We start from the raw sequence: 26,392 nt of genomic DNA, 5'->3' as shown, positions 1-26,392 counted from the left end.
CAGCATCAAGACAGACTGCCATAGAGGGCTGGGAGTGAGGCCAGGGCCTTTAGGATGCATGGCACATGGACTTAGGACACTGTTAAGGAGTCCAACTGGCTGAATTCATTTGAATGAATGAATGAATGAATATTTTGGTTTTTTGAGCTAGGGTTTTGGTATGTAGTTTAGGCTGGCCTTGAGCTCACTATGTGGTCCAGGCTGGCCTTGAACTCATGGTGATCCTCCTGCCTCAGCCTTTAGAGTGTTGGGAATACAACATGATGTGCCACCATGCCCAGCACAAAGTCATTTGAATTTAAACTTCTGGGTTCTAGTATCTGAATGGGATGAATGCCTTGAGTCATAAATCTACTGAAGTACTGAGATTTCCCAGGCGTTAGCCTGGGAGCTGTCATTTCTGTTTGTGGTGCCTCTGCACTCTACCTGGACCCCCTCAAAGCGCTGGGTGGGCTGTGACACCCTCAGCCCCATGGGCAGTGCTGCATTTGTTACCAGTACTGCAGAGAGCAGGGAAGGTTGTTTAACAGCTCTGTGGTTACTGAGAGGTCTTCTACAGAGGCCAACATGTAGAACATGGCCTCTGCCTGCCTGAACACAGCTGTTAGGTAGGGTTTGCTGATGAGGCTGCTGTCTGGGGACAGGATCAACAGACCAATGTGGGGTGGGGAGAGCTTTGTGGAGATAGCAGGGTAGGACAGATGAAGAGAACAGGAAGCACGGTCCAGGTGAAGGCATGTGCATGAACAGCGGCAGTGGGCCACCTGCTGGGTTTGTGTGTGGTCAGGAGGAAGGAGCCAGAGCAGCAAGAGTGGCAATGGCCCAGGCCTCTAAGAGCCACTGCCACCCTAAATGGTGATGCAAGGGAGCACCAGAGAAGACTGGAGGCAGGTGTCAGGGGACTATGCACTGGGTGCTGGAGGCCCAGGCCACAGTCCAGAATGAAGGCCTCAAGAAATCCCTCCATTTGGCTAGATCCGGGGAATAACCCCTGATTATTTCAGCCTACAATAAGCAGTAAGGCAGGGAATCCTTGGGGACACTGTTCTAAGAGGAGGTGACACTCACTCTTTTGTGGCAGTACAAGGGTGAGGGGTCCTTAAAGCAGATGTGGACACTGAATGGTTACTGCTGAAGCGAGCAGCATTACATGTAACACAGCAGAAATCCAACAGTAAGTGAGTCGTGAGTGCTCCCAGCACCGAAGGAAGGTTCCATTTACTAAATGTCTGTGGGAGGCAGTTGCCCTTTTGCTGCTTTCCAGCGATCAGCTTCCCTCGGGTTGTCACTCCTACACACACCAGGTCAGAGGCAGCATGGAATGGATCCCAGGTCCCTCAGGGAGAGAGGCTCCTAGGCTATGCCTCAGTGGGCAGAGGAGGGCAGAAGCAACAGCCATACAGATCATGATGCTCCTGCAATCTGTGTGCTCTTGACATTCCAAAAAGACTCCTTTTCCCCCAGGCCCCCCAACCTCATTGGGTTTTTTTCCCCCTCATTTTTTTTTTTTGGTACTGGGGACTGAACTCGGGTCCTTGCACTTGCGCAGCAGGCGGTGAAACCACTGAGCTAAATCCCTGGCCCCTCATCGGTTTTTTTTGAGACAGGGTCTCACTATGTAGTTCAGGCTGGCCTTGAATTCACAGTGCTCTTCTTGCCTCAGTCTCCTAAGTGCTGGGATTACAGGTATGCTTCACCACACCTTGCTCCCACATTTTAAAATTTTACTTAACAGGGCCGGGCATTTAGCTCAGTGGTTTCGCCGCCTGCTGCGCAAGCGCCAGGACCCGAGTTCGATCCCCAGTACCAAAAAAAAAAAAATTTTACTTAACATAAAACAAAGGTGGCAGTCAAAGTGCTGACAGTAGGTGCAAAAAAGCAAGAATGAAACAAGGAACCCAGACAAGCCCTACTGTTAGAACAGCTGCTGTGACCTCTGCTTCCTGACAGCCTGGCTTTCCTGGCTGCACAGCTGTGTGGCCACGGTGGCTCCCAGGGGGCTCTTGGAACACAAAGGACACCTGGACACCTGGAAAAAGCATGGGAAAGAAATATACACACCACTGCTAAGAGCAGCTGGGCTGCCCCACAAGAGCTCCTATTCTTATCCAAGAATGCATTTCAGGCCTAATAACTGGGATAGAAAGAAAAGACAAACACACAGAGCCGCAAGGGCCATGACACATACATCAAACCCTGGCCTTGGGCTCCAGCACTTCCCCTGCAGCATTGTCCCATGCTGCTAATTCCGGCTGACTGTGTGAGGAAGACCCCAGGTGTGAGTCCAGCTGGGATCAGTGGATGCGGATATAACCGCATCCAAGGCCCCTATTTCCTGTGGGCAGGAGTTATTATTGTTCCTTAACGACAGCCCAGACCAAGGCAAACCAACAGCAAAAAATAATTCTAAGAGACCTTATGAAGGGCCTAATCTAAGTGAAATACTGAGAGACCCCACACACCTTGCAGCATTTTTAGGGCACTCTGATGTTGGCTCACATGGCAGGAAAACAGGTGATTTCATATTCTGCTGGCATTTTCATTATGCGGTCAAGGTCGTCAGCTCAGAACAAACAAATATGACACAGAGTCCATTCAGCCTCAGCAAGGAGACATCACATCTTGCTCTGTACACCTGTGCGTTACTCTGTGGGTGGTGTGGGGAATACCACCCATGTTTTCTAAAGGTGGTCACTGGCAATCACATGCTCAGTGGGTGAAACCTGTCTAATCAGAGATCCATATTCTTTTGGCTTTCTTGCCATTTTCTCAAGCTTTCTGTTAAGGAGGGAAAAAAGGGCAATCAATGTAGAGAAAAAGATAAAAGGTGTAACATGTAAGATGTAGGCCATGATGTAAATGCCAAACAGTATTTAGGAGACTCTGATCATTGTGAACATGTATTCAAGGTCTTCTCACATAACTGTCTGTTTTCACACCTACAGTTAGTATCCTGTGACTGGAAAGAAGTTACTAAGAACAAATCTGGAATCTGCCTGGCCCTCACACAACTACTCTTGCCTGCAGCAAGACCTCCAAGATCCTGACCATCAGGAGGGGACTGGGTTTCCCAAGTGAAGTCCACCTTCTGGGGTACACCTGACAGTGCTAGCATTCCCTCCCAGCTTCGGGAGATCACTGTGCCTGCCTGAATGCTCCTTGCAGAGGCAAAGGGCCAAGACTGTGGTATATCCAAGCACCCAACTTCTGCCAGAACCTAGGTTTATTTGTGAGGCTCTAGAGCCCTCTGCTGGTTGCCTGCTGTAACTATCAACTCCTCACTAGAACACGAGTCCTTTCCGGTTACTGCTACAAGGCTTTCAAATGATATTTTTTTGGGGGGGGAGGGTACCGGGGATTGAACTTGGATCCTTGCGCTTGTGGGGCGGGCGGCTGAACCACTGAGCTAAATCCCTGGCAGATTTTTTTTTTTTTTTTTTGAGACAGGTTCTCTCTCTACTTTAGGCTGGCCTTGAACTCACTATGTAGCCCAGGCTGGCTTCAAACTTGTGGCAATCCTCCCACTTCAGCCTCCTGGGTCGAATGATTTTAAATGGTCAAGCACACAGAAATAACCGAGAGCATTATACTGTCTGAGCCCCTGAAATAGAGACATTTTATCAATATTTCATAAATAGGATTTTTTTGGGGGGGGTACCAGGGATCGAACTCAGGACCTTTGGCTTGTGAGGCAGGTGGTAGCCAGGCCCTCATAAATAGGATCTTCAGGAAGGAAACAACTGTCAAGGACCCCGCCATGCACCAAAACCTCATCCCACCAGAGAGGTTTGGGGTCCCACAGAGCCTGGTGGTCAAGAGGCTGGCTCCAGGAGGCCCTGAGCAGTCCTCTCCAGCGACTTGACTCTCCCAGCTTCAGTGTCTGCATCTACAGAAGGGGCTGGCAGGGCTGAATAAGGATGTGCTCTGCTCTCAGGGAGGAGGCTGGTGCACCTCAGTGACTCATCAGTGCCAGCTGCTGCTCTGCAGTCACAACTGTTCTCACCCTATGCTCCCAGCCTCCTGCCCTCCACAGGGGTGTGTGGGATCCATAGCAGTAGGACGGGCTGGAGTGGTCACTCTTCACACAGAAGCTGACACAGCACGTTTTTGGACGCCAGCTCACAATGGAACAATGTGAGAGCTAGACTTAGTAACTTAACAGGCAAAAGGAAACTTGAGAAGGCAGGGCACAATGTGAGCAGAAAAGAACTGAAGTCTGTGGTGGCACAAGCCTGTAATCGCAGCACTTGGGAGGCCAAGGTAGGATCACTTTGAGTTCGAGGCCAGCCTGGGCTACAAAGTTGAGTTCAGGGCCAGCCTGAACTACAAAGGGAAACCCTGAGTCAAAGAAACACAAAAAACAAAAAACAAACAAAAGAACTGAAGACAGGTCGGCACATGACTGTAGTCCCTCCCAGTGACTTGAGAAGGTGAGGCAAGAGGAGTACAAGTTCACGGGCAGCCTGGGCATCTCAAGATAAAATAAAAAAGGGCTAGGGCTAGGGCTAGGGCTGTAGCTCAGTGGTAGAACGCTTGCCTAGCATCTGTAAGGCTGAGTTCAATCTCCAGTACTGCAAACAAACAAACAATCTTAAAATCAAAATCAAAACAACACCTGAACCCAGGTTAGTGGAGACCAAAGACACTGAGCCCCTGACACAGTGGGAGCAGGGCTAGTTTAGCACTGTCTTTCCAACCCTGAGCATGCAAAGTCGGTATGGTTTTGGTAGAGGAAGGAGAAAATTTACAGGCGCCTCAGAGTATGTTAACTAGATTACTGAGTAAGGTGTAGTGGAGGTGAGGTACAGTGGGGTGGACAGTACTGGCCCCCTCTAGTGGAGGGCTTGTGAATGACACCCTGCTCAACCAGTCACCCGATCCTTAGTGCACCCTGCCAGAGGAGGAACTGTGGCAGAGGGGCGCGGTGCTTGGGGAAGGCCACACAGTTGACCAGGGGCAGGGGCACCCACCTAGACACAGGCAGAAGAGCCTCAGCCAGGCTGCTGGACGAAGGGCCCATCTACCCCCATCTAGAGCATGACTGGGCAAATCTGTTAGCCCCAGAATGACATCGAACAAGGAAAACTGCCTGGCCATCCCTGAAAAGCATACAGGCAGTGAGTGCACACTGCGCATGTAAAGAGATATATTAAGTGTAACAAAGCTGTTGGCGAGCCAGGAGGACCTGGGCGAAGCCTTTCAGCATCAGGAGAGCTGACCAGGGAGTCCCTTGAGAGTCCTTCTCGTGTCCTGTTTCTGGGAGTCTAAGTATTCACTGGATGCGTAATTATTTGATAAGGCCTTAGCTCCAGGCACCATGGCAACAGACCACAAAATCAAACTGCTGAAATCAAGCAAGCAACCAACCGAGAAGGAGAACATCCCGGTCATGGAATTTGCCTGACTGGAATGTGCTGCTGCAGGAGGGGGAGAGGGAGAGGGAGAAAAGGAGAGGGAGAAGGAGAACATGAGTGCTCATACCACCAGGAAAAGGAGCCTAGGACTGCTGGCATTTTTGACAATTGGTCTCATGTGTAAAAGAGCACGCATGGGCGATAGCACTACCCGTGAAGCTAGGAATCAAGTAGCCAGACTATCATGCTTGCATAGACAACAGAGCCAGCTTGGGCCCCTCAGCTCTGCCATTCTGCTGAGAGCCTCGGGGCAAGGGAGCAAGGTAGCTCCACGTCCTCTAACAACAATGGTAAGGACACTATCTTTACACGGAGCTGAGGCCCCCTTTGGTCCCTGAAATCTCTTGTGAGGATCAGGACTGGTAGGCTGTCCTGCCTCTAATTTGTTCTCACCTTCAGTCTTTTTTCAAGCTACTACTAGAAGCATCTTCCCAAACTTAGACTTGATCCTGTCACTTCACTGCTTAGAACTGTTCATGAGAAGAACTTCATAGCCTTCACACAGGGCCTGCCCCCTTCACAAGCTGGCTCGGAAGCCTCCAGCTGCCCGTACTCGTGGAAACTCACCCTCTTCTCTAACACTCAGTGAACTCTGGAAGGCCTCTCCTGACTCTGCCTCAGCTATAGGGCTGCCCTCAAGGTCCAACACCAGGTCACTGCTACAGTGCTCTTCCAACCCTCTGGGCATGGTTCACTTGCACTAGTCCACTCCTTTCCAGACCCACATCTTCTAGGCCGCGGGAGGATGCACCTGCCTCACGCGGGAGCTAAGTGACCAGATTGCAGAGCTCATCAGCTCCTCTACAGCTTGGAAGTCTAAGGGGCTCCTGGATGCACGTCTGAAATGCACCTGATCCCTGGCCTTGCCACAAAGCTGTTCATCTTCCCTGGATGGCTAAGGCACACAGCCACCCAGCAGGTACTCAAACAAATGGCCTGAATTCTTCCTCCATGCCTGTCTGTCCGTAACCCAGTATCACTTCCAACCTAAACCACGGTGAGGAGCTTGGACTATGGGCTTCCCCAGAAGAATCCGTGTGACTTAGACAAGGGCATGGCTTCTGCTTCTTCATAAAAAAACTCAGGGCAATCAAGGACCTGGCAAGTGTCTTATAAAGATTAAGTGGGAAGGGCCGGGGATTTAGCTCAGTGGCACCACACCTGCCTCCCAAGTACAAGGTCCTGAGTTTGATCGCTGGTATGTACCAGAAAACAAACAAAAAAGATTAAGTGGGAAAACGCATATCCTTACCAATGATAGCTGTTATTTTACACCACAAGAGCCTAGGGTGTGTGCCTCTGGATGGGGCCAGTGGCACTGCCGGATGCTCCTCACACCCGAGCTGGGCCCATGTCATCCCCACCCTCTGAGGCCATGGGCACATCACTGGCACCTTCTGAACACATGCACACAAGGCCTTCTCCAAGTCTGGTGATGGCAGAGAGGCCCTAGCCTCAATCTTGGCTGTCATGCATGTACACTTAACCTTGAGCCTCAATGTCCCCAACAAGTGGCAGGAGGGCAATGATGACAGCTGAGCAGCAGATAATCACTGAGCCATACAATCCTGGGGACATGGGTAGAAGTGGCCAGCCAGTGTATCTGGAGAAGCCGAGCGGTTCATGGCCCATCATTCCAGACATCACACAGAGAGGAAACACAGAGACTGGCCTTCTAGCTTGCACACTGGATGGAGTGGTGCTGCATTTATTTCTGAGAAATGTTGCCATTCTGTGGTCAGTTAGTTAGGGAAGGGAGGGGCAGGAGAGTTAAAGGAGAGAGCGGTGTGTGCACTGCATACTGGCAGCACAGCAACCCAGTGTGGCCAATCCCAGGGCCTGGCTGTGACGAGGCGCGAGTGTAAGGAGCTGAGCCTCTGAACAGGAGCAGAGGGACCCTGGAGGCTCAGATGGGAGGCACCAGCCATCATGCCCTTGGGCCTGCCAGCACAGTTCCAGGTCCCCAGGAAACCAAGCCAGCTCACACAGGGGCAGCAGAGACCACCCTATGCTCCTGTACTCCCAATTCCTCCAGGACAGGCTGCTATCCTCTGCTGTACAGGAAAGGAATTTCACTGCTATCCCAACAGTGATTCAATGGCTGTCCCAAAGGGTGCCACTCCCCGGTCTGTTCAAGGCACCTCACGACTTGGATTGAAAACAATTTTCATTTATTTCTGTAGGTTTTCTCCTTTAAATGGTACTTCATTATTTTAATTATTATTCTTTGTAGTACTGTAGATTGAACGCAGGGACCACTGAGCTACATCCCCAAAACTTTCTGTTTTTTTTGAGACAGAGTCCCACGCTGAATTGCTCAGGCTGACCTCAAACCTGTGATCCTCCCATTTCAGTCTCCTAAGCAGCTGGGGATAACAGGCATGTGCCGTTAGACCTGGCTTCCATCTCATTATTTTTGAAGTGGACAAAGGAGGTCAGAGAAACACTTTATTCCTCCAAGAGGGAAAGGGAGCTCAGGAGTCCCTGGTAGGGTGTGCCATGGCTCTTCACCCCACAGGCTTCAGGAGCCCAGATGGGCACGGGATCCGAGCACGGTGAATGTTCAGTAACCAAGGGCCCTGTTTGTGAAGGGCATGGGTGTGGTGGTGACGAGGATGCCTGGATTCTTGGTGGTGAGCTACACTCTGCATGGAGCAGCTTCTGTGGGTCTCACCCCTGTCATCTTTGCTAATGGCTGCTCAGGCCACACTGTGCCTCTTCTGGGTCCAGACCATGGCAGCATGTGAGCCTTCAGTTACTGCGCTGCCTGTGGTCACCAGCCACTGTGTCCACTAGGAGGACACAGCCAAAGATGGAAAGGAACAGGGTCAGCTCTAACAAAACCATCTCCTCCTTTTTGCTCCCTGGGCTCCCGACAGCCTCTGTCTTCACAGTTAGATAGGTGATCGTGGGTGGCATCACGAGTCCCTTCTGGGTCCAGGTACGCCCGCTAGCCTGGGCCCATTTCTCCCGTTCTCTCCACACAGGCTCCTAAGTACAAAGCTGGGGTGCAAGAGAGGATTTTTGAATTTCTGGAAGAACGGGGCTACAGAAATTGGTCTGTTACGTTTTCTGGATGAAGAGGCACACACTAAACATTACTACTCGGGAAATACTGTGGTGAGGCGCAAGATGAACTGCATAAAGGCAAATTCTGTTACTTTGTCCTCTTTCTTCCCCAAACTAAAAAGACAAAGTGATGAGCTAAAAGTGGGAGGGTGCATGTGGGGAAAGAAGTAAAAGGGCAAAGCTGAACCTGACAGAAGTCACGGTTTCACCCCTCTCCTCTAACACACACATCCAATGGCAAGTTACCATGGCATTCACCTATCTCAGGAGTAATTTAATCAAATTAATCTCAGGAGAAGAGTGTTACATATTCAAAGCCCCATTAATCCTCATGCCTTGTAATTAAATATGTATGCTAAGCAGTTCTGGACAAAAGCAAAACATTTTCAAGATATGAATTCTTTGTATTTGTACCATTATGATGCATCTCTCAGTAATGACCTTGTAAAAAACTATGTAAAAACTTCCATGAAGTATACTATAAAAACATGCAGAAAGAACACAAATACAATCTCAGCCATACTGAGCTTTACAAACGTGCCTGAATAAAGAGGTTCACTTACTTCTGCAGTGCTGGGGGCTGAACCGGTGCCTCACACATGTAGGCAAGTAGTCTGCCCTTGACAAGACCCAGCCTAGCCAGCTTCACTTGTAAGGCCCAGGATGTAACCCATGCCATAACCTCCCACTGTGCAGGTGTCCTCGCTGCTACTGACCCCCTGCTGAGGAACACAGCTTCCCATTGGTCTCCCAGGGGTAACATCTTGGTTATCAACCACTGAAGAGATGGTCACCCCAATGTACTGTGCATCCTGGCAGGGAGGAGGGAAACCAATCTCCCCTTTCTGAAGCAGTGTGTTTCTCAAAACTCTCAAGGTCCCTCCCGCTGCCATGTGGTGTTGGTTCTGACACCTTAAGGGCCCTCACCCGACACTTGCCCTGAAGGAGAGCTGGCCACAACCCCCAGATCTCAGATAGCAAAGTCAGAGTGAAGGTCTGAACATGCTGCTGGTCCCCATCAGTGTCACACCATCTGCCAAAAGCCCTACCACATCCCCCATTGATTTGTCTAAACCACTTGGCTTTGTTAAAACAATGTTATCAACTCTTCCTTTAAAAAGATGTGAGCAGGGGGCCGGGGATTTAGCTCAGTGGTTCCGCCGCCTCACAAGCGGAAGGTCCCAAGTTCGATCCCTGGTACAAAAAAAAAGATGTGAGCAGGGTTTGGAAACCATGACAGGGAAGCTTTCAAAGGTAATGCTATTTGTGGGAATGGAATATTAGCTACAGAAGGTCTTATAAGATAAAAGCAGGAGCCCTGCCTACTCCAATTGGGTTCATTATCACAGTCATTGAATATGTCTGTCAGGAGCATCAGGTTCAGAAATCAAAGCCTGGAAATTAAAGAACACATGGAATTTCTAGAAACCAAAGAGTCCACTCTCATCTAACTCTTGGACAAGGACAGGGCAGAAGAAGGTGCCTCTTGGCACTGCATACCTCATATCAACATTTAGTTTTCTTTCAATTATTTTTATATTGAGAGAGAAAAGTCAGGTAAAAAGTTATAAAATGTGTAGGCAGACAGTAAATGAAGCCAAGGTAAAAACTATGTATGGGCCGGGGATTTAGCTCAGTGGTTCCACCACTTGCTTCTCAAGCACAAGGTCCTAAGTTCGATCCCCAGTACCAAAAAAACCCCCCAAAACAAGCCCCCCCCCCCCCCGGCAAAAAAAATCCCTGTATGTAATGTGCTGTACTCCTCTCTGGAAACTACAGAGAAGAAGGGCAGCAACTCCTGGCTATTTCAGTCCAGAGACACCAAACGTAGGAAGAAGTGTCACAATAAACCTGGCTCTCCTAGATGTTTTTCTGGTACTTTTTTGTAAATCTCCGCTGACGCTAGTTAAAAGAAATATGTATTCATGTCAGGAAATACAGGTAGAAACGAAAGGTGAAAGCTCCTCCTGTCTCAAGCCTTAGAAGTTCATCTCCTTCCAGAAAAAAGCCAGCACGTATTGAGCAGAGCTGTCCTTTACACGGGCACAGAAAGCCAGGAGGCTCACCAGACACACCGCTCACATCCGGCCTGCTTGCTCTGACAGGGCACTTTCTTAGAGAAACTCCCTTATCAGCACTTACAGGTAGGTCTACCTTATCTTCTTTACATGAGATATACAAAATTTTGTTGGTGACTCTGCCACTGGGTAATTCTCAGTTTGTCTGACATTCTTATCTTTTGATAAAGTATGACACAGCTAACATTATTGTGAGAAGGATAACAGCTAAGATGACTGACTATACAAAGCACTATGCTGAAATCAAATGCTGATTACATAAAGGACCAGGAAAGAAAAAGAACTATTCAAAGAATTGACAGCCAAAGTACTCCTTTATCCTCAAGGGTATCTGAGAGGCGGAGGTAGATCTGGGCCTGTTGTGCCCCAAACCCCCAGCCTAAGGGAGAACAGGCTGTCTCGATGCAGCACCCCACCAGTCAGCGTGGAGAGAGCGCAGCAGCAGAGGGGTCCCTTGGGTGGGGCAGCCGCAGTGCCTGCTGCAGGGCCAGTGCTACTCTCTGTCCTGGGCTGCAGCCTGCAGGCAGCCATTTCCCTGTACGTGAGGCAGGGGGAAAATGACAGGATTCACTTTCAGTTTTAGGGCCCATGACTCACCCCAAGTATGGCCATCCTGGAGGAGGAGGGGAAGACGGGGATGGGGAGGACAACAAAGAGAGAAAGGCAGATGGTCTCGGGAGCCACCGCCTTCCCACTGTTCCACTCCTCGCTTCTGTGGGGCAGTGTTTCTCTCTCTCTCTTCCCCTACCTCCCCTGCTTTTTCAGTTTTTTGAGCTATGGTCTTGCTATGTCATCCAGGCTGGCTCTGAACTTTAAACTCTCCCATTTCAGCCTCCCTAGTACTATGATTAGAGGTATGTGCCACCACACCCGGCTACAGAGGTGTTTTCTTTTCAAGAAAAATTTGTGTCCCTTCAAAACAGCCTTTTCCTGTTTTTCAGTAATTCAAAATATTATTCTAAAGTAGTTTCCCTTTCTTCCTCAGCTTTGCACAAGTTTTTAAAGCTTAAGAAATCTAATTCAGGGCCATAATTCTGCGATAGTAAGCTTGAATAAAATAATAAAATAGTACCAGAGTAGCCAGCCTGTGATTTGCAAGTTTGATTCCACTACATTCTGATATCTCTGAAGTCCCCATTCCCCTCCAGTTCCTCTAAATGACATGGCCTGCCCTCCTCAGCAGCTGGCTGTGTTTCAGTACTGATCACCTGAAGGGATCCTAGGCCGTGTTAAAGGCCTGGAAGGTGCAGCGGCCTCGGTGGAAGAGAGTTTCTCCTCCCCTCCCTGGCCACCTCACCAGCGCACACCAGCCTGGTGCCTGATGCCTTTCCCGCACACCCGTCTCTCCCACCCACTAAAGGAGGACCGAGCTTCACAGAGGCAGTCAAGCGCCCAGGGCTCATGAGGCAGAGCTAAGATCAGATTCTTCCTTGGACCCCTCACCGTAACACATCCCTCGAAGGTTCTCGGCCCTGTTGTCCCCAGGCATGCTCTGCCTGCGCTGCTCCGCCTCAGCAGCCTCAGTCTCCTAATCACACACACGCAGGTCAAATGTGCACACACACATGGAACTGGATTTGGAAGCTGGCAGAGTCAACAGAGACCTGGCAGTTAAGGGTCTATCAGGTCAGAGCCGCACTCTGGCCACAACACCTCCCTCCACACTCGCACCAGTCTTCTCTTGGCTTGGGCTGCCTTGTAGAGATCTGTCCTCATGGGGTCTGCCCTGGGTGCTGAAGGATCCCACAGAAACAAACCCCCTTCTCTAACTCCCATGCAGATAGTAAGCCTCAGGTGACCACTAGAAGAGCATCTTCATCCTGCCTGCAGGGTGCTCTGCCAGGCAGCCTTTGCTGAGGGGGTGCCACAGCTGCACCCTGAGCACACAAGACAGATGCCTTGCCATTCCACTCGACGGCAGGGCTTTACAGTCAGGATAATGTCTTGTGACCCATTCTACTCCCTGCTCCTCACTTCTCAGTTATAAGCAGTAATTAGTAGTGTCAGGGCTCTGGCTGGATTGCGCCAGGCCCATCAATAATGCAAGAGCAGGAGTGGGATGAATGCAAAAGCTTACAACAGAGGTTTCAAGGTTAAACACAGCAAAAGAGAGCTGCCTTGGAGGTGGGGGGAGTGAGGCTAGTGATACTACAAGAGGAGGAAAATGTGTGTGCATATATATGTGTGTGCATATGTGTGTGTGTGTGTGTGTGTGTGTAAGAATGTTCGTCTTGAATCTTTAAAAAGGTCCAGCTTCCCTTTAAGGTAACATGTATGGCAAAGCACAACTTTTTTTTTTTGAGACAGGGTCTCCCTTTATAGTTCAGGCTGACCCTGAACTCACTATGTAGCCCATGCTGGCCTTGAACTCGAGGCGATCCTCCTGCCTCAGCCTCCTCAGTGCTGGAATCCCAGGCGTGCGGCACCACACCCAGCAAAGCACAACTTTTTGGAGTCCTCAGTTCAGCAAGAAACTGTACAGCCTTTTTTCTATCTGGAGTGGATACATGTCACTGGCTACTGGGCAAGGATACATCAGCACTAATTCCACAACACTGGAGAGCTGCCAGTATATGAAACTGAGGTCAGGAAACTACACTGGCATCTTTCAAACATATTCCTAATGTTTTAAATGACTTCTCTCATAAAAAGCAAAGCCTGCTTGTTCAGCAGAACTTGCCTGCTGAACAGCCACAGCCAAGACAAGGCGCAGAACAGGCTGGGTCTGGCAGCCAGGCTCCTCCTCTATGGGGGAGGGAGAGATTTCAGCGTCAAAGCCCCTGCAGTTAGTTGCTCTCTGTAGAGAGCACAAATCCTGTTTTCAAGAAGGGATTTTGAAAGCTCCCATTTCTTATATTCCTACATAGGGCTTTGTAAAAAAAAACAAAAACCTGAGTGATAGCAAATATGCCTGCAAATTATGCTTGGAAAAGGCTTAGTTTGGCTATTTGAAGACTATCTGTTTCGAAGGTGGAGGAGTGTGCCGTGGACAAGGCTGACGGCCATATGTGAATTCTTCAGCTGTTTATATCCCCACTGCCTTTTAAGCAGGGAGGGATTTGCTACTAAATCTTTTACTGGTTCCTCTCATAGCAAAAGTGAACTGCTTTACATACTAGGAAAGCAACAACTTCACTGGTTGGTTTCACAACCCAAACCAGATATTTTAAAAACCGGTCATGGCAACGCTCGGTGAATCAGAACCCATCCTTACTTATTAGTCAGGAAGAGTCTGTGGGAAAAGGAAGCGGTTGGAAGCAGCCTTGAATCCTAATTACTAAAGGCTGTATTCATTCTCACGGGGCTTTGACTTCTGGTCCACAATTTCTCACTGGCTGCATCCTGTCCTGAGCAGCGCTGTAAATGCAGCTCATGCAGAAAGACCAGCAAGAACAGGTCGGCACTGCCTGGCTCCAGCCCATCCACTCACCATGAAGCCACTGCTTCACCCACAACAGGGCAAGCATTCATTTTCAGGTGGCAAAATAGGCTCTCCCAGGGAACAGCAGAGACAGCTAAGAGACTGGAAATAGTCAAGCATATTTTAATGATCACACTTTTTTTTTTCCTTCAAGTTCTCTTGAAAGAAAACCAAACCCTTTCACTCTAAAAGTTCAGATAGGACTGTTTTGATGAAAATGGGTGTAATTCTTTTTTTTTTGGTACCGGGGATCAAACTCAGGACCCTGTGCTTGTGAGGCAGGCGGTGGAACCACTGAGCTAAATCCCCGGCCCCATCTTTTTTGAAAAAGTATATGTACACATACCCCCTCCTTTGACCCTCACTGAGCCTCCCCCAAAGCAACTCACTGCTACCAGCTCCTTATCTATCCTTCCAAACCGATTTCATGTATATCCTGGCAAACATTTAAGACCACATTTAAGACCCAAAGGTTAGCACACTATTCCCACTCTTCTACATCTTGCTTTTCCCACTTAATGTATCTTGGAGCCCGCTTCATACTGACACTATTATAACACCGATTCATGTAAATATAATTATATGGGTAAACAGTCACATTCACTTGTTTTTGTGTCGTCTGTAATTATTTTCATGCTAAAGGCAGAGGTGAGTAGCTGGGACAGACCAGATGGTTTGAAAAGCCTAAAATATTTACTCTCTTGCCTTCTATTAAAACAAAGTTTGAGGACCCCTGGGGCATGCCATGGTACTGATAAGCATAAATGTATTTATCTGTTCCTTGCTGATGAACAACATCTAAGTGGGAAATGGCTATCTTGGATGAGGAAAAGATGACCAGGAACTAATTAGGAAGAAGCTGGTATAAAGAAGCCAGGCCCAAAGAGGGAACTTCAGAGCAAGCTACAACCTCCCAAAGTGTCACTTCCTCTTTTTAGAGGAAGCAAGAAGGGAACTGTAGGTCTTTTGATAAGAGGAAATTCCCCTTTGCTATAATGGAGCTACTCCCTGTGTTTGTGTTCTTCTAAAGTTAGGCAAGACTGCTTGAAGCATACTGTGACCAAATTAGGAAACCAGCCGGCTGATGTCTCTAAGCTGGTCACCACATAGTCAGGACGCTCAGGCATGGAGAGACAGTGATGACAGGGAGGGAGAGACTCTCAGTCCGAGAAGGAAATGCTACTGGCCTGAGAAATTAGCCTCAAAATTATACTTAATTCAAATTAATAACTGTGCTATGAGATGAAATTCACTTGGTGTTGCTGACAAAAAACAGGGTTTCCAAGGCTTCTAGGAACAAAGGACAGTGTGGGGGAGGGGCACAGTGAGATGGCCGCTCCTGGGGATCACCCGCTCTTCCTAGAGGAGGGCTGGTTTTGAGAAAGGCCAGGGATACAACATCAATCAGCTTGGAAAGACTGCTGCCTGACCACTGCTTTACCAGCCAGACAGTAAGGTTTCAAGCTAGTTGCCCAGCTTCAAAACAGGGTCTAGGTCTGTGACACCTGAACCACTCACTCCCACTCAGCCCACTGCAGCCACTTCTACTCAATGATCAGCTCTTTCAGGAATGACTTGTGAGCTAACTTCTGAATCCCGGCCAGGGAGTTCAGAATGCATTGTGGCCACCAGCATTATCTGGGTATAACACTCAACCTTGAAGAGCCCTGGTTTCCTCCCAGATTTCCAGATCAGCAAGATTCTTGGGTGATATTGTTATTCCCTTAGGAATGTGCTCGGTTCAGTTCCAGCATCTGCTATGAAATGAGACATGCAGCGAGAGTGAAGGTAAATTTAAACGACAAAGCAAACCTCAGTTCTTCTTTTTTTTGGTACCGGGGATCGAACTTGGGTCTTTGCGCTTGTGCAGCAGGCGGCGAAACCACTGAGCTAAATCCCCGGTCCCCCAGTTCTTCTTTACGGAAGACCTTCATGGGAGCCAGGCACAAGGAGAGGGCTCAGTGGGGCCACAGTCTGAGACCCGTGTTTAACCATGTCCTGGATGTAGGCTATAGCTGGCACACCAAGCTTGCTGGGACAGAGTTCCCTTCCCAACAACTTGCCAGCTTGTTTCAAGTGAATGGAGCAGGAATTTTACCCCAAAGTATCCTAATGATGTCAAAACAGCTAAGCATTCACTTTCTAATTACTTCTATACTAATTTTGAACATTTATTTACAATCACTCAAAGGACTCTTGGGTTTTGTAGATAATGCTAAAATGATTATATACGTTCCAAAAGACCCTGGTTGACAGGGGTACAAGCCCATCAATTAAAAATTGTCTTTCAGCCAGGAACAGTGGCACATGTCTATAATCCCAGCTATGGAGGAGGCTGAGGCAAGAGCATCGAAAGTTTGAGACCGATCTGGGGAACTCAGACTCTTGGCTCGAAATAAAATGGGGGGAAGGTGCTGGGCATTGAGCTCAGTGGCAGGGCGCTTGCCTAGCATGGTGAGGCACTGAGTTTAAGCCTTAGCACCTCCAAAAAACAAAACCAAAAAACCCCCACTCTATTTCTATAGATCAGGCTTTCTGTGGCTCACCTTTAACTGAGTCAAACTGTACACTAACATACTTGTTTGAGGACTGTCCCTGAACCCAAAGTAATAGAACCAAAAAAAAATATAGAACCCGTATAGAACCAAATATAGAACCAAAATAGAACCAAACCCAACCCTAATAGGACCCAAAATAGAACCTATATAGAACCAAAAAACTGGAATTCAGTGATTTCTTCAAGCTGCGCAAACCTCACACTTAACCTCCCTGTGGCTTTTCTTCATCCGCACAGAGACAGGGTCTGGTTGTGTGATCTCCCGAGGCCCCCTGTAAATGTGCCATCTACAATTCCAAACCAAGAGCATCCATGTTAACTCTGGAGACCCCCAGGCAGGCCCAGCACAGCCGTGATGCCACCATGCAGCACCTGTGCCTGTCCTGAGCTCATACACCCCCGTCTGAGGGGCTGGCCCTCGGGCTCCTCTCTCTGCTGTTGCCTGAAGCCTGGACTGAAGGAGGCTGCAGCTGCCGCTGGAGTGTCTTTTCCTGCCCATCTTCTGCTTTCTCCCGTGATGCAGAAGCCACGGCAGCTATAGACAAGTCTTGTTGCCCTTTTATGGTAGAAAAATGAATTGCTTGCCCAGCAGTGGAGCCGCCGAGAGAGATGATGGAACGGAAAGTTGTCATTTGTTGTGGTTTGGCAGCCACAGCAGAGAGCATTCTCCCCTCAGCCACCCTTGGATGGACAGTGCATGCCAGGAATCCGCCAAGGGAGAGGACGACCCTGGCCAGCTCCAGATGCCCCTCCCTTGCCCTGTCTACTACCAGGAGGAGCACTGAGCCTCATTTTTGTGGGAATGCCCTTCTGACTAGTTACCAAAGGGCCCTTCTCTGTGTGAAAGGCCTAAGCAGAGGTGCTCTGCATGAGGATGAGATGAGGTCGGGCAGGGAGGTGACCCTACGTGAGGGAGGGCATCAGTGCCACCTTGCTCTCTCTTCGGTCAGGAGTACAGAGGGCCAGGAAAGCCACCACCAACTCCAGAGAAGTCCATTCTAAGAAAACACACTGATGTCTATGGCCTTGTGCTAACAAACAGCAGCCTGAATGTCAGGGCCTTCAATGTTTGCATTTCTGTCAGGAGGCTCAGGGAAAAATGTAGGCCTCCCAGCAGCTGTGGAAACACGTGGCAAAAGGAGAATTAAGCAGTTCTCTGTATGCACATCAGAGTTAAGGAAATTAAGCTTATCTGAGTGAGAGAAATTAAGCTTATCTAACATGCTGCCAGCTGGAAAACAAGCCTTTCTAAATGAGTGGGGGGGAAACTTGTGATGGTTACACAGATTCTTCCACATTTAAGGCACCCAAGGACTAAAATTATGCTGGCCTATGGAACTGCAGCTAGGCAGAGATGGCCAAACGATCTGCTCCAGGGACAGCCACAGCAAGGAGGAGCCACACCCAGGCACATGTCCTGATAGCCCTGGACTGCCCCTGTGGCCCCAGACTCTCCTTCTTGGCCATTTCCAGTATTGCTCTGGACCATGTCCCCAGTCCAACCTCAGAAGACTGGTGCCGTCTCAGGCCACCCTAGTCCCACCTCAGCCTTCTGGGATGGGAAAAAGTATTACGACCACTTGCAGCGTTATATGAATGGGCACTGGGACTAGAGGACTGCTTAACAGAGGACTGTGGGACTGCTTCTAACTGTGGTAACTACACTGACACTGACTACCTGGTCTGCAAGGCTCAACCTCCAAAAGCCCATGCAAACCCATCGTCCTGCCATTAAGCCTACTCTGGAACCAACCCTGTCCTCCCTTGTTCTGGACTGTAAAGCCCTCTATGCTCTGGGCTCTATTCATCCTCCTTCTCCTACTTCCTTCTGCTCTGTTCACACTTGTGCCCTGGCTGACGCTGCTTGGCTCATGTTCTTCTCTGGCCCCACAGTAAAATTCTCCCTTTCTCCACCCATTAGCTCCCACGGGGGTGCTGTCAGACCAAGCTCCAGCTCACTCACACAGTGACATCTATGTCACACACATCCAAGTGACCTTTTCCTCCTCTGATCCCCACAGCAGAGATTATCTCTTACCACCTACCCCGCTGGACGAGTCTGCCTCACTCCAGACAGTAAGTCAGGACTGTGGCTGTCTTCTGTGTACCCATTCCTGCACAGCCATGTTAAACACACAGCTAAATGAATGAGCAAACCACAGGCAGAGCAGGGAGGGCCGTCCCTGCTCTGGCCAAGACTGTGGGAGCAGCAGATAACCGTGCTCCAAGGTGAAGGAGTGGAGAGGCAGGATCCTTACGAGCTTCTCTGACTGGGCAAAGGTTCCCTCCAAAAAGAGGGTGCAGAGAAAGACGGGGGCAGGGAGGGCCAGGCCAGGGTTAGGAAGAAGTGAGGTACTCACCTGGAGGAGAGGTACAAGCTGGGCAGAGAAGGGGTTAGAGAGGGCACTGGCCTTGAGGACGAAAAGGTTTTCGTGGAGGCAAGAGAGCTTGGAGGTGAAAGGGTTGTGGCAACAAGACGAGTTTTTAGCTGCGAAGTCTGATGGGAGGGGAGAAGAAGGCAAAAGCACAAGCTGTAGTCAAACACAAAAGAACAAGTTGTGATCTACTTCACTCACTCTAGGTTAGAACCTGGATCAGCTTCTCAGACATAGGGAGCTTTTGAAACTTAAAATGCTTTTCACATGAACCTCTGATGGGAAATAAAACTGGAAAAAAAAAGTGCTTTTATGAGGCTATTGGGATTTGATCTGAGAAGCTCTCTTATTCTTTCTTTTTGAAAAGCAAATGCCAATCTTAGTTTGAAAATCTTCAGTTTTTCTAGAAATCACAGACTGGGCTGGAAGGACACTCAAAAGGTTATCTGGTCTCTCCTGGCCTTGAGGCAGGACAGCAGGCATGCAAGTTGTCCTGGAGACAGAAGAGTCTGTCTTAGGCCATACAGGAGCCTCCAGAGGGGGAAGAGGAAGGGGAGGTGGCCACCCTTGGTTCAGGGCCCCAGGCTTCTGGGCAAACCATGTGCTGGCTACAGTAAGACCTGGAGAGCCAGTGAGGATTCCATCCAGGTAGTCTGAGTCTCCTTCCCCTACTCCAACAGAATCTTGTGCCAACAGAAGCTACATACACTGAATCTTCACTCTTCCAGGAAAAAAAGCCCTTTACCTTCCCACAAACAGCTGCTGCTGTTTTCCTGTTATATTACAAATTATCTCATCTCTTAAATAAGTGACCAAACCCCACAACAGAACATTTGAGTAAAGGTCTTTCCAGTTCCTAAGAGTTATACTCTCAACTTACCAAAGCAAAGCAAAGCAAAGCTGGTGAGAGGATGGACACAGGTAAAGTCAGAAGACCTAGATCTCTTTATTATTATGTTTCTTTGAGACAAGGTCTTACTATGTAGCCCAGGCTGGCCTGGAACCTGCTATGATTCTCCTGCTTCAGCTTCCTGAGTGCTGGAATTACAGGCATGCACCACCATACCTGAGTCTTTATTAATTTTATTTATTTATTTATTTATTTATTTATTTTTGGTACCGGGTCCCTGTGCTTGCGCAGCAGGCGGCGAAACCACTGAGCTAAATCCCCGGCCCTTTATTAACTTTTTTAAACTAATTTTTTGTTTTGGAGAACTTTAAGCATACACAAAAGTAGATAACATAAAGAACCCCTTGCACCCATCACTCACATTTAATAAGGATTAACTCAGAGCCAATGTGAGCATATCTGTACCTGACCTGCTCTCCTATCCCTTCCCCATCTCCATACAATTTTGAAGCAAACCTGATTGTTTCATTTTATAAACTTTTCAGTCTGTGTCTACAAAAGATAAGGACTTGTAAAACTAACACAGGATGCCAAAACTATACCTAGAAACATACAATAGCAATGCGAAGCCCTAGATCTGACTCTCGATGTTGTCATCTGCTGCCATGTGATTTTGAGCAGATAGCGAGTATAAAGCCCCTAAGATAAAGTGAGAGTCCCACTAACAGGTCCCTGGACTTCAGCCTGTTTTAACTGTGATGTCAATTCCCAAGTCAGGGAATCAGATATTCGGAGGTGTCACTCTGGCTAAGCTGGTGTCCTCCTCAGCCCTGACCTCAGTGGCCTGGATTCTGTTTCTCATCACTGCTCCAGTTACCAAGGTTACTCTGGGACTATCTTCTCAGGGGACATTAGCATGTCATGCAGAAAGAGCACACACTGTGCACCACAGTTTCAAGAGACAGCCGTGCACTGGCACCTTTGCCTGTTGCATTGGAGGTGACAGGCAGCTGGGTTTCCTGGGCCTGGTGGTCCATCCTTGGAATGGTGCAGTGCTCCAGCCTTTGTTTTGAGATAAGATCTCCCTATGTAGTCCAGGTTGGCCTTGAACTTTCAGTCCTCCTGCTTCGTTCTCCCAAGTGCTAGGATTACAGGCATTTGACACCACACCTGGTCCACCTGCGTTTTTAGCTGTGGTCTATGGGAAGACCATATAACATTCGAGGACTAGTGAGGCAACGGAGCCCTCCTTATACCTTGTTTCAAAGTTAGGGAGGACATTAAGGAAGAAAAAGCCATCTCCATTTCTTGACTATCATGCTGCAAGTGGGAAAGGACCTTGAATTCAAGAGTAAATATTAGAAATTCCACCCAGTGGCAGCTTTGGCCCAGGCTTTGCTCTCATTTTGCTCAATGCTCTGAACATTCCCCCCCTGCTTCCCTCCCCACATTCCTCCACCCTGACATAGACACCCACAGAGACATGGAGTGTTTTCACACTTGTGATATTGCTATAGCAACAATTTCTCTTCTACCTGCAATGCTGACAACTCTGCAGTGCTCTGTGCTGAGAATGCAAAGAAGGGACATGAGGGCCCTGCACTTTGACACATGCACAAGATGCCTGCATACAGGAGCATGCGCACACACACAGCCCTTTCTCAAGGACACCGCAATGCGATCACTGAAACAAATTAAGACGCTGATATCTTGGGCAACACACAGATGATGTAAAGACAGAAAGGAGGTAAATCACTCTAGGAATTTTTGAGGGATTTTTAATGTGAGATTTTAAGACTGAATCAAAATGTATCTCTCCTTTAGTGAGACCACATTCATAGAAAAATGTCATTAAATTCTTTTATCAAAACATATAAAGAGGCTGAACAGCTCGTTTGTGGTCTCTAGAGTCACTCAAAGCTCATGGCCCCAGTAGAAAGTGCAAGCAAAGTGAGGCTGTGACAAGCAATGTTAACTGGTGGCCACAAAAACCATGCAAAAGGGTCAGAGTTCCTATTTTAATAAAGTGAACACTTGTTAAAAACCCATAATCTTTTTCTACAAGTACCAAAGATAGCATGTTTCAGTGGAGACCAAAAACAACAAGAAAAGAGAAAAGCAGGTATGCTTTTCCATTCCCAGGACAGTGGGGGGAGAGCAGCCAGTACCTCAGGGTTGCCTGTGAGGGCAGGGTGGGCTGGCTGGGACTCTGGCTGGAGACTGGTGCTTCCCAGTGAGTCAAGAGCCAGGACCAACGTGACGTGGGGACAAACCATTTCTTTTTACTTCTACTTTGTGATGAATTCTGAGTTCTCCAACAAAATGTGCTGTTGACTTTGCTTCAAGGCCCTTCCTACACTTTGCATATAATTCTCTGAGACTCCAATACTTGTTTGGTTTTTTGTTTAAACAGGCTCTTGCTATGTAGTTCAGGCTGGCCTTGAACTCACTACGTAGGCCATGCTGGCCTAGATACTTGAAGTGATCCCCCTGCCTCAGTCTCCCAAGTGCTGGGATTACAGGCGTGTCCCGCCATGCCTGGCTGAGACTCCAATACTTCCAGGCAGAGAACAGAAACCAATGAGATACCTAAGAGGAGGGACACAGCAAGGCTGTGGACAGAAGCCTGCAAACTCTGGTGCCAGTAACAGAAAGCAATCCATTGACATCCTTCTCTAGGACACAGCTTCCCCAGGGTAGCACAGGGCCCTTCTATGAACCTGCATATGACGTCAGGCGGAGCTGTCAGTCCTTACAGAAAAACATTAGCTTCGGAAATCTACCCACCCCCTTTCCATCACAGTGCACTGGAGAGCAAGTAAGAGGTGAGTGTTTTGAGTACATGACGGGAAAGACGCAGTGTGGTGAGTCATCTTTGGCCCCCGAGGGGACTTTAGAACTGCCCACTTTAGGGGAGTTCTATGATCCTGTGGCAACAGGTTTTAGACAACTGGAAGAAGTTCCTCCTTTCCGGGAGTTCCCTTCATCACCTACCCGCACCTGCCCCACACTCACACATGCTCATGTGGGCAGCCATGGTTCCAGGACAGGGAACACCAGGCCTTGGACTAAGTGCTCTGTCTACCTGTTGCCATTTACTCTTCACCAAAGCTCTAGAGGCAGGCATGACTGTTCCCATTTTACAGATGAAAGACACATGCCTGGGGGTAGTAGTCAGTCTAGGTCCTTGACTGCAGACGGCTGACCCTGCATTGCAGTGGTGTTCACAGCCTCCCTCACGGCCTCTCAGCACTCAGTACAGGACTGGACACAGCAGCACACCAAGGACTGCTGCTCACTGAGCCTTCAAGTAACTCTCGAAACAGACAACTTACTAAAGAAGCCCACAGAGGTGTTGGAAGCAGAGCACAAGCCCTCTTCATCTGAATGGCACAGGAGGAAGCCTTGTGATTTACACCTTAACTACCTCAGGCACTTTCACTGGGCTGAGAAAGCAGCACTAGAATATTCTCTGGAGGGTTCGGCAGAATAATGCCCATTTCTCGGGATTAGGGAAGTTGGCAAACACCTGAGGCCCTAGGGAAGGGGCTGCCCAGGGGCTAGGCCCTTCAGAGTCCCTGCTGCCCTGACAGCTGTGCCTGTCAAGGTGGCCCTGGCTCTGAGACTGTCCCTCACCCAGCATAGGGTCAGCAGCCTGCTCTGGGACTTCCTTGGGGGAAGCTAGGATGGCAGTAGAGGGAGCAGGGGCAGGGGCAGGGGCTGTGTCTGTGTCCCTTGACCAGTCCCCAGCCTCCCTGACAGCACACGCTAAGAGGGACAGGCAGCTACTTTTATCACTCATTATATGATATCAAGGGATAAAGCAGATGAAATACAAAATAAATATTTCTGAAGGGTCAAGGGGAAACAAAATTTTTATTCATACTGGCATTTTAGTTTAACACATACATATTTTTACTTTTCCCTATTTTGAGTACTTCTTTATCTCTTTTAAATAATCACTGTGAACAGTGGCAAGTATGGTATTTATTCAACTCTTAAAGGGAGGGCAGGGTGGGAAGACAGGTAAGCAATATTTGCCTTTGGCTCTTTCTCCACTTGGAAATAATCCCACCTCTACTAGTGTGACCAGGTTCTCCAGTCTGTGGTTCAGAAGCTATGATGTCACATGAGGGAAGTGGATATGCTTGTGTTACTATTAATCAAAACTGTACAGGACCAAGAAGCCATCATGGACACAGGCATAGTGCCATTTACTACAGGGAATTTTATTTTATTTTTTTGAGACAAAGTGTTGCTACGCAGTTCAGGCTGGGCCTGAACTCAAGGCAATTCTCTAGCCTCAGCCTTCTGATTCTTTCCCCCTCCAGGAATTTTAAAAGTGGAAACTGAGAAATACACTAGAGTAAAAGCCTGAAAGCTCCTTGCTACAATACTGGCTCTGCTCAGTGTGTGATGAAGGTGCTCATGGGGACAGCGCAGGCACTCACTCTAGGCTGTGTGGGAGCAGGAAGGCTTTCTTTTGGGTTCTCTGTGCCACCATCTTCCACAAACTGAAGTCATGTCCAGTGTCCACTTTGTATGGCACGGTGGAGACCAGTGGGAGCCAAGGGCTCTGCTAGGCACTCTGTGGGGGACCTGAAGGAGCATCGCCACTGGCCAGAATTTGAAGCTCTTCAGTGGGAGCTTCTGGGCCAGTGAGGAGCAAGAGCAAGGGCAGGCCACACTCCACACCGAGGAAACCTGCTCTACCCTCCTGCTTCCCTGACCTGCACTGTGCAACATGGACGTCTACTCTAGGACTGAGCCCTCATCTGTGGGCTTAAAAATCTTTCTGTCACAAAGACATTTGGTTCTTGTCCACATTACTTCCTGAGTACAGGTCCTCCCTGATAGCAGGAACAAGAGGACCAATCTCCATTCATCTCTAGATAATCCGAAGGCCTGGCAGGGCCTGACTGGAGTGTGGCCAGTAAGGGTCGCCAGCCCCATCACAGCTGGGGTCGCCCTAGCACTGACAGCTGGTCCAGGCTCATCTGCATTCTCCTCACTCAGCTACTCAGCTACTGCAGGCAGCTGCAGATGACTGTTTTCTAGCAACAAACTGGTTCACTGCAGATGTGAATTCTGCTTATATTTCACTGTTATAAAGTTAACAACAATGAACACTACAGTGTTGGGGGCCTGGAAAAGGTTAGAAAAAGATGAGCAGGGAAGAGAGCTACTGGTGGGAAAGGCAAAAAGAACAAACACAAATGACCTTGGGAAAAGACAGTGGCTACACAGACAGTATTCGCAGATGTTCTTCATGGTCATTTTGATGAAACTCGCCCTACCTGACGGGCCCTCTTTCCTAACACTTGCCTTCTGAGTACTCCTAAACCTTCACCTCAAGACCCCAGTTAACTTCCCAAAAAGCTCTACTGACATACTGCTCAATTTACAGAGCAAATTTATGGCTCTAGGAAGGTAGAAAGAAATACAATAAGGAAACGTCTGCCTCTAAGAATAAATATTCCAGAAGCATTGTTTTCAACTCTCCGTCTCAAAATCCCTCAAATCTATCACTGTTTCGTCCCACACCAAATACAGCCAGTTCATTCCTGAAAGCAGCACACTGAAGATAAACTGAGGACTGCTTTATCTGAGGACATATGCAGGAGCCAAGGGCCTGGACGACGCATTTCATCAAATCAACGAAACAGGGCATTGCTCCATTTCACATCGGAGATACAGCATCTATTCTCCAGGGATTCCAGGCACCAAGCCCTCCTCCAGATAATGCATTAATATAAACAGCTCATCTCAGAGTGACAAGTTCCTGGAAATTCAATGAGTTTAGATTACTGGCAAAGACTGCAATGAGACAACAGATGCCCTCACTCTTAGGCCAAAATTAGCTCATGGCTCATTTCTTAAACATGTGGAATCTTTAAGGATTAACCATGCTTTAGCCATCTTGCTGAAGCAAGGAACGTCACAAAGAGAATCTGTGTAAGTAAAAAGGAAAAACCAGACGCCCTAACAACACTGCCATCTTTGATGCTACATTCTGAATGCATGTAGTGCTTGGCTTTAGCACTAATCCTGAAAGAATTCTGTCAATTCTGTTTGCAAGACAGTTGTGCTGACACATTCACTTTTGAAAACACCCCAGGGGAGAGAGCGGTTTAGTCATGGAGCAGCAGTGCCACCTAGTGTTGATGCGTTCCACAGTGCACACAGAAGGGAGCACACAGACCTTACCCTAACAGCAGAATGGAAGCTGAGAAGTGATTATCATTATCTGCAGGTCAAAGTCAAGTTCTGAAGCCCAGGGTCCTGTACTTGACAGCATCTGTAAGGCATTCCTTGCTGTGAACACTACTGAAAGGGCCTAAGAAGCTGTGAATAAGTAGAAGGACACATGTAACTCAAGAAGGACAACCCTTCATTTCTAAGCAACAACCTCCCTGCTAGATTCTTTTTTTTTTTGTACTGGGGATCGAACTCAGTACCTGGAGCTTGTAAGGCAGGCAGTGGAACCACTGAGCTAAATCCCAGGGAAAGAAAGAATTTTCCATACCTTTCCAAGGCATTTGCTATCTTTTTTTCGGTACCGGGGATCAAACTTGGGTCCTTGCGCTTGCAAGGCAGGCGTCGGAACCACTGAGCTAAATCCCTGGCC

The 26,392-nt window shown here is 48.5% G+C and overlaps 1 protein-coding gene across 8 annotated transcripts in view; it reads right to left on the bottom strand.

Moving 5' to 3' along the window:
* The window catches only part of Rnf216 (ring finger protein 216), a 163,644-nt gene that overhangs the window by 53,539 nt on the left and 83,713 nt on the right, over window positions 1–26,392 (bottom strand). The window contains exon 14 of one of the 8 annotated variants that reach the window (XM_021254647.2): window positions 18,900–19,036. The exons of the other annotated variants lie outside the window; for them this stretch is intronic. Coding sequence (XP_021110306.2) covers window positions 18,900–19,036 — 137 coding nt within the window. The remainder of the gene's footprint in view (window positions 1–18,899; window positions 19,037–26,392) is intronic. 8 annotated transcript variants of the gene reach the window in all.

Source organism: Heterocephalus glaber, unplaced genomic scaffold (genome assembly GCF_053883595.1).
Source record: "Heterocephalus glaber isolate CG9 unplaced genomic scaffold, H.glaber_assembly_v1.0 deba00001610, whole genome shotgun sequence".
In the NCBI taxonomy this organism is placed as follows: domain Eukaryota; kingdom Metazoa; phylum Chordata; class Mammalia; order Rodentia; family Bathyergidae; genus Heterocephalus; species Heterocephalus glaber.
The sequence above is the reverse complement of the archived record's forward strand: the minus strand, read 5'-3'. Positions and strand labels throughout refer to the sequence as shown.